This window comes from Populus trichocarpa, chromosome 8 (assembly GCF_000002775.5).
Source record: "Populus trichocarpa isolate Nisqually-1 chromosome 8, P.trichocarpa_v4.1, whole genome shotgun sequence".
Lineage (NCBI taxonomy): Eukaryota > Viridiplantae > Streptophyta > Magnoliopsida > Malpighiales > Salicaceae > Populus > Populus trichocarpa.
The window spans coordinates 14,121,573-14,129,371 of NC_037292.2; the positions used below are offsets into that span (position 1 = coordinate 14,121,573).

General features: G+C 36.5%; 2 protein-coding genes across 2 annotated transcripts; both read right to left on the bottom strand.

Annotated features, from left to right (window-relative positions):
- Positions 1-425: 425 nt before the first annotated feature.
- LOC7469103 (uncharacterized) lies at positions 426-2,189 on the bottom strand. The gene has a single exon (XM_052455558.1). The coding sequence runs from the start codon at positions 2,055-2,057 to the stop codon at positions 582-584; it is 1,476 nt and encodes a 491-aa protein (XP_052311518.1). The 5' UTR covers positions 2,058-2,189; the 3' UTR covers positions 426-581.
- Positions 2,190-5,539: 3,350 nt separating this feature from the next.
- Positions 5,540-7,799, bottom strand: LOC7469104 (BI1-like protein). The gene is made up of 4 exons (XM_002312693.4): positions 7,249-7,799; positions 6,341-6,454; positions 6,076-6,233; positions 5,540-5,954 (listed from the first exon to the last, which is right to left on the bottom strand). The coding sequence occupies exons 1-4, from the start codon at positions 7,526-7,528 to the stop codon at positions 5,748-5,750; spliced, it is 759 nt and encodes a 252-aa protein (XP_002312729.1). The 5' UTR covers positions 7,529-7,799; the 3' UTR covers positions 5,540-5,747.

Genomic DNA, 7,799 nt, shown 5'->3' on the forward strand with positions numbered 1-7,799 from the left:
TCCAATATCTTGCAGTGCACAACTAACATTTGCAACAGTAGTGACTTTGTTAATTAGATTTAACAGGATACAGGCTAGATAAATCAAAAAACTAAATCATAAAAGGTCTGTGCAATCAAAGGTGGATAACCCCAGCACAAGAGCCAAATGAACTCTCACCACAGGTTTACAAAACTCTTGCAGCATGCTAATTGCTACTAGCAAGCTCAATTCTTGCTGGAAAAGATCTCTGATAAGGTGAAGGATCATGCAGACATAGACCAAGCAGACCAGCATCTATAATCTCACCAGCCATTTTAAACGGTATGGCATGGTGAATCAAGATTTTGGTCATAGCAACAGAAGAAAGAGAGAAGAAAATACAAGTAGCCACTAATGGGATTTTATTGCACAAGAAAACGGAAACACGTTGGCAAGCACTTCCATTCAGATCAATTTGTATTTATATTTATGGAAACTCGTAGAACTGTGACAATAGCATGAATTTAATCACTTGAACATCTAGAAGGGAAGATATGAAAACATATATATCACAATGCAGTACAATGATAAACTAAATAATAATTAGCACATATGAATAATCACTTAACTCGTGCATCATCTTCATCTTCAATATCCCAACTAAAATCCTCCTCTTCCTCCGCCGCACTCAACTGCTTATGCAAATCAACTCTACTTGTACCAGCACTCTTCCTGCTCCCAACAGCTTCCCCTTTGCTCTCATCATTACTCCCAATATCTTCAATCTCATCCCACTCAAGATCCTCCTCAGCCAGAGACTTGCTTGAAACCACCGAAACATCACTATCCTTAGGTGATTCACCCTCATCCCCCTTCTCCTCCAACTTATCACTATCCTCGCATGATTTGCTATTATCCCCCTCTCCCTTCCCCATCACGGCCTTCTCCTCCAACTTAACATTATCCTTACATGATTGAACAATATTGCCCTCTCCCTCTCCCTCTCCCTCCACCACCTCTACCTTCTCGTCCAACTTAACATTATCCTCACATGATTGAACAATATTGCCCTCTCCCTCCACCACTACTACCTTCTCCTTCAACTTATCCTCACTTATATCCACCCCAACTATTACCTTCTCCTCCAACTTATCCTCACTTCCATCAACCCCAACCCTTTCCTTCTCCGCCACATTCTCGACAATCATACCATCAACAATCCCCTTCTCTGCGTCTACTACGTTCACAGTTGATTCACTGCCTTTCGACAACAACCCATCACCCTCCTCCTTATCATCATCAAAATCCCAACTTAAATCCTCCTCTTCATCCCCAGAAATCGCTCGTTTAACAAGCAAAGCCCTGGCCTCCTCTGCTTGGTTCAACTTAAACATCCTATAAAAGAACCTGCTCCAAAAACTCTCATCATCAACTCTATTAGGCACAACCTCACCATAAATCTCCCTGATCACCCCATTTTCACTAATAAACCTCTCAATCTCCTCCTTTTTCTCATCAATCACAAAACCCCTTGATTTCCATTTCTCATAATCCTCCTTATCCTCAGGTTCACTACAGTAAGTATCGAAATCACATTGCAATGCACGCACTTGAGCATCAAAACGACTGTACTGTTTACCCAAACTACTTCTATTGGTATCAGTATTAGATAAGAGTAAATCACGATCATGATCATGATCAGAGGCTAAAATGGAGTCTCTACCTTGAGAAATGATCTGGGCCGTTGATTTCCACATGGAGGATCCAATCCCACCGATGGCTTGTCCAAAGGACTCCTGAGCGACGGCAGCGCTTGCCTCGAAGGAAGCGGGGAGATCATGGACGGCGCGTGAAGCGACATCGCGGATAATGGTGGATTCATTTTTCAAGCCGGATCCGAATTCTTCCAGGTCTTTCTTGTAGATTTCGATGACGGATTCAGATTTGGTTGCTAAGGTTTGGATGAGAGAGCCAAAGGACCAGGTGGAGTTTTGGGTTGGCGGGTCAGGGTTCGGGTTTTCAGAGCTGGGAGGAGGGGATTTGGGGGAGTCTGGTGGCGTTGGATCATCAGCGAAGACTGCTTTGAAGAAATTCATCGGGAATTTTTATTTTTTGGGGAAGAATTACCGTTTTGATTTGATGATATATGTAAAGGCTCTGTGGAGTGGCTGATCTTTAGCTTTCACACATTTGTAGACAGAAAATAATACAAATAATTGCCTAATTAGTAATATAATTTTCATGTTATTTATTTGGCGTACACATTTTGTCGAAGGCAATTAACAAGAATAATGGTCACCAACGGTAATTATCTATATGATGAAGTATTATCTTGAAAAAAAAAAATTCACAACATAATTTAAGTTGCTATCTATATTTTTTTTGTGTTTGAAAAATACTTTTAAAAAAATTTTAAATTTTAAATTTTTTTTCAAATTAATATTTTTTTAGTATTTTCATATCATTTTAATGCATTAATATCAAGAATAATTTTTAAAAAATAAAAAAATATCATTTTCACATATTTTTAAATAAAAAATATTTTAAAAAACAATTATAACTACCTTCCAACCACAAACCATAATAAGTGTTTGGTATTTTGGTAGCTATTGTGGTTGTAGTTTGAAAAAAATTGTTTTATAAAAAGTACTTTTAGTTAAGGTTGGTTTGAAAAAATATATGTTTAGTTAAAACTGTGGTTGAAATTGAAATTGAACAAAAAGTAGTTTATTGTGTTTGGTTAAAAAAATATTTTTCAAATTAAGGTTATAAAATAATTAATATATATATATATATATATATATATATTAATATTGATGATTTTTAATTTAAATATTGTAGATTTAACTACTGTTATTACATCATGAAATAAATAATATTGATATCAAATATTTTTTATTATTCCATTAAACTATATGCAATTTCATCACGTACGAAATCTATCTAACAAGAACTATATTTTCTATGGTTTTTTAAGTGCGCAACAACAAAAACTGAATTTTTTGTTACGTTATCAAACAATCTTCTTCTAATTTTTTGAATAAAACACAATTACAAATAAAAATAAAAACTGAATTTTTTTTAACCGGGTCGGACCCGGCAAAAACATAATTGGGCTTGCGATCAAATTCTGTAAATACTACGTCATCAAGCGATCTCCTTCTAATTTATATAGTGTTATTAAATAATATTAAACACTAGTTTTTTGAGTAAAATATAATTTAAAAAAAATAATTTTTTTTAATGTAAACCAGGTGAATTAATTCATCTGAGCACTGTTCATTTGGAGTGAACAATGTCCAGGTGAATTATATTCACCTGGTTGCAGCCGTGAGAGGCTCAGTTGCTTCTCACGAAACGATGTTTCGAGTAAAAATATACATGGATCCCATATGAAAAGCAGTTAAGTTTTTATCTTACCAAACTTCATATTTACACGGTCAGCTTTAAAAGCAGAAGCAACGCGCGTAAACAAACACCCACTTAGAGTGTGTTTGGTATTGCGGTAGCTGTTGTGGTTGTGGTTGTGGTTTGAAAAAAGTTGTTTTATAAAAAGTACTTTTAGTTGAGGTTGGTTTGAAAAAATAGGTGTTTGGTTAAAACTGTGGTTGAAATTGAGGTTGAAGAAAAAGTAGTTTTAATGTGTTTGGTTAAGAATGCTTTTGAAATTGAGGTTATAAAATAATTTTAAAAAATATTTATTAATATTGATGGTTTTTAATTTAAATATTGTGGATTTAACTATTGCTATTACATCATAAAATAAATAATATTTTATATAAAATATTTTTTATTATTCTATTAAACTATTTACAATTCCATCACGTAAGAAATACATACGACAAGGACTACAGTTTTTTTTGTTTCTTAAGTACACAACAACATCAGGTAAAATATAATCAGGAATAAAATTGAAATTACGATCAAATTCTATAAATGCTACGTCATCTCTGTCTAATTTATGCATAGTCATTGAATAATATTAAACACTAGTTTTTTTTTAATAAAACACAATTAAAAAATAAAAAATAATTTTTATTTTACTGGGTCGGACCGGATTCAATGTATTTTTAAGCTTTGAACCGGAACCGGTCCGACCAGAACAGTGTAGCATGGCTACACTGTTCATTGAACAGTGTAGCCATGCTACACTGTTCGTGCTAATTAATTAGCATGAACAGTGAAGCATGCTTTACTGTTCATGCTAATTAATTAGCATGGAGGGGGTAGAAGCAGCATTCGTCTGCTTTTTTTTCTCCTACGTTTTGAACGCTGAAATGCCGTGGATTCCATAAATAGTAAAATACTTTTTTTCTTTATTAAACGGGTTGCATCTGTGTTTTTAACAAAAAACAGACGCAACCTCGCTACCAAACTCCTTCTTAGCTGATCACATATGAAGAAGCAACTGGAAAACAACACGGAGTGAAACACAACAGCACACCTGTACGAGATTGCTGGCCTAGAGGCCGATTTATCGACAAACATATGTGCTAGCACCACACTTTCAAGAAAAGATCTTCGGCGGCGCCACCCAGGCCCGAAGATAACCCGGTTCCTTTTTTTATATATATATTTTTATACACATATTTTCTTAACTTTTCTTAGTATTCTCTACACAATAAATTTTTATCACCCAATTCAATGAATATGAACCCTGTTTTTATTGGATAATCAAGCTCTTTTATCTAAACCAATAAAGCTAACTCTATTACTTCGCAGTACGAGCTACAAATAGCCTTGTCGCCTCTAAGTCTAGCCGTCGTCTTGGGAAGGGTTGTACGTCAAATCATACAACAATATGATCAGTACAATACACACACGTGCATGCCCTACTGCTGACCTGCAGCACCATAGCAACAAAGATTACCATTGCTTCAAAGAATATTTGCACAAGATAGTCGACATCTTCCCTCCTCCAATCAGCCCAGAGAGCATGTCCAATAAAGGAACAAGCCATGGATGCATTGTAAGAGAAATTTGGAAGACCTTGACGAAATTTGGATGTTATTTTTACATGGATGCATTGTAAGATCCCACTGCGTTATGTTACAGAAGAATGTGATTCAATATATTATAATGCCACTGGGGCTTCCCTGACATTAATTGTGTTTGTCAAGAGAGAGAAGCGTGAGAGGGGAAAGTGCAAGAAATTTGCCAAAGACTCGACATGGCAAACCAGGCATGTCTTTTCAGCCAGCGAAATGCATTACAACTTGAGTGGATGGTAGGGCTAAGCCAATTCCACATAGCAGAACAGGACCTGCACTTTGAGTTGGGAAGTGGGCATTCCCAGCATCCATAACTTGTTAACAAGGATATAGAAGGGGATTCAACCGAAGTCCTCCCAACTCAAGGACAACTTATCATGATAGATATCATTCCACTTTTTGCAAGACTGAGGTGATTAGTTTCGATTAATGATGATTTATCCACTTTTCCTACCTGACAAGTTTCAGACAGCCACTGATGGATATACAAAACAACCGACGGTACTAACAGCGCCCTATAATTCATGCTAGAAAACAATTTAGTGTGCAAAAGAAATTGGAGAAAAGGCAATACACACAAGCAGAAGAAACCATAAAGTGGAAAACCATTCACATAGAATAAACATTTACCATGGTCAATTAGAAAAATGGAACACCAAGGACTCTGCAAAATGGAACAGCCCACTTAGACACTACTAGATTGCATTAATAACGTATCAGTTATTATCAATCTTACACCGAGTATCAGTTATTATCAAAGATATAATTGCATGCTGAAGAGAGTATGCTGCACAGCTAATTGTTTCTCTGACTCAGCACCCGCAGAATGGAAAGAAACAGGTTCAGAATGTCCAAATAGAGAGCAGCCGAGGCCAAAATATACTGATCATATGAGAAGCGCTTGATCAGGTGGTCAGTGTCATAAACTATGTATCCACAGAAAATCAAAGCGCTAATTCCACCATAAACTGCAGTAGATGTTGAGCCAAGTGGGAAGAACACCTGCAATATACCAGAACATCCATAACATCAGACCAATGTACTGGGTGAACAAGGAATATCTTTGGTTTGCTCAGAAAACATATCCATGGCAGAATGAATTGAAGAAAATGAGGCATCTAACCTGGATAAAACTAGTCAGGATGAGGATAATGAGGGCAGTGAAGAGAATTGGTCCAAGAAAGCTAAAGTCCTTGCCCTTCTTAGAAGCCCAGAAAGTGTATCCGGTTAGAGAGCAAACCACAGCGGAGGTCAGAATTAATGCCTCAAGCACGATTTTCCCTGAAAGCATTTGAATGCACCACAATATTCATATCATAATTACAAAAGCAGCTCATAAAGACACCAACACGAAACGAATTCAAACAGGATAAGATCAAGACGCCAACCTTCTATATTAGCACAGCTTGCTCCAACCAACAGGCTCAGTGAAACAGTGAAGAGGCCAAGAATGATTAGATTCACAGGGTGTTTCTGATGATACACATGCAAGGGCCACAACACTGCATTTTCCAACATTTATGATTTAAATTAAAAGCACAAGATCTTAAGAAACAAGCAAATTCATAATACTCTTCCACGTGAATTGACTTAAGCCAATGATATATTCGAGCATTTAGGCGTCTCACTTCCTGTTATATGCAAACAACAACGATAAAAAGAAACCCAGAGGCTTTAATCCAGTTCAAGTTTCAATTCCACCCCTACATCAAGACAAAAATACGCATACTATCCAAAAAACACAAACATGAATCAAGAAAACAAAAGACAAGGTAAAGATATTTCGCTTTAATCTTTAACCCAATTCAAGTTTCAATCTTAAACCTCAATCAAGATTCAAACCTTAACCCCAAAAGACATCCTGAAACATGAAATTTAAAGAACATAAAATCAGCATGTTGCAACCCTCGTAATTGAATTCAATTAGGTTTTAATAAAATCTCATATTTGGAATCATTTTGAGTGTCAATAATTGAATTCAATCTGTAGAAAAGTAAATCAGAGGAAACTAAATAGGAGAAATTAATGTTAAAAATATGCATCGAACCATCTCTTTTGTTGTAGACATTTGAAAAATAAGATAAAGATAGTATGGATATAATACAGTAAACAAAATGAATCGAGTTTTATTTTTTTTCCTGAATATGTGAATTTAGCTTATTTATTAATTGAATTCAAATTAAAATTTAATTACGGTAGAGAATTGGAAACCTGTAAGCAAATCAAGAAATATTACGTGAAAGAAAAACAGAAACGAGAAAGGAGAAAGGAGAGATCTTGAATTTTGAGTACTCACAAATAAAGGGAACAATTGATAGAAGCATAACGAACCCAAAACTGCCCCTGAGGAGATCAGTGATAGGAGTATATAGAACCGTAGCAGCAGCGACGATGGTGGTGAGGATAAGCTGAGCAGCCAAGATGCCATAAACTTTGCGAATCAAGCCCCATCGTAACTGGTTCTCTCCAAGACTCAAACCTGGGTACAAAGTCTCTCCATTCCCTGCCTCCAAATCAACCTCCTTGCCCGCATCCTTGTTGCTAACGCTCGAGTATCCGAACATCTCTGCTGACATTTTGTCTTCTTCTGTGCTTTCCTTGAAGAGAAGGGGCAGGGAAGATGACTTTTTATTCTTTCTTCTTGGTGGTGCGGTTTATTCTTTATTTCTTTTATTGAGAGAGAGGAAGAGGTGGATGACCAGGTGTTTGGCACGAGAAGTGTGACAGACGAATGGGGTGATAGGGAATGAGATGGGGTCCAGAGGAATTGAGGGGAGAGGAAGGAAGACGACGGTGGTGATACGGTTTGGGGCAATCTCCTCTGGATTTTTTGTGGGTGGGTGGGAT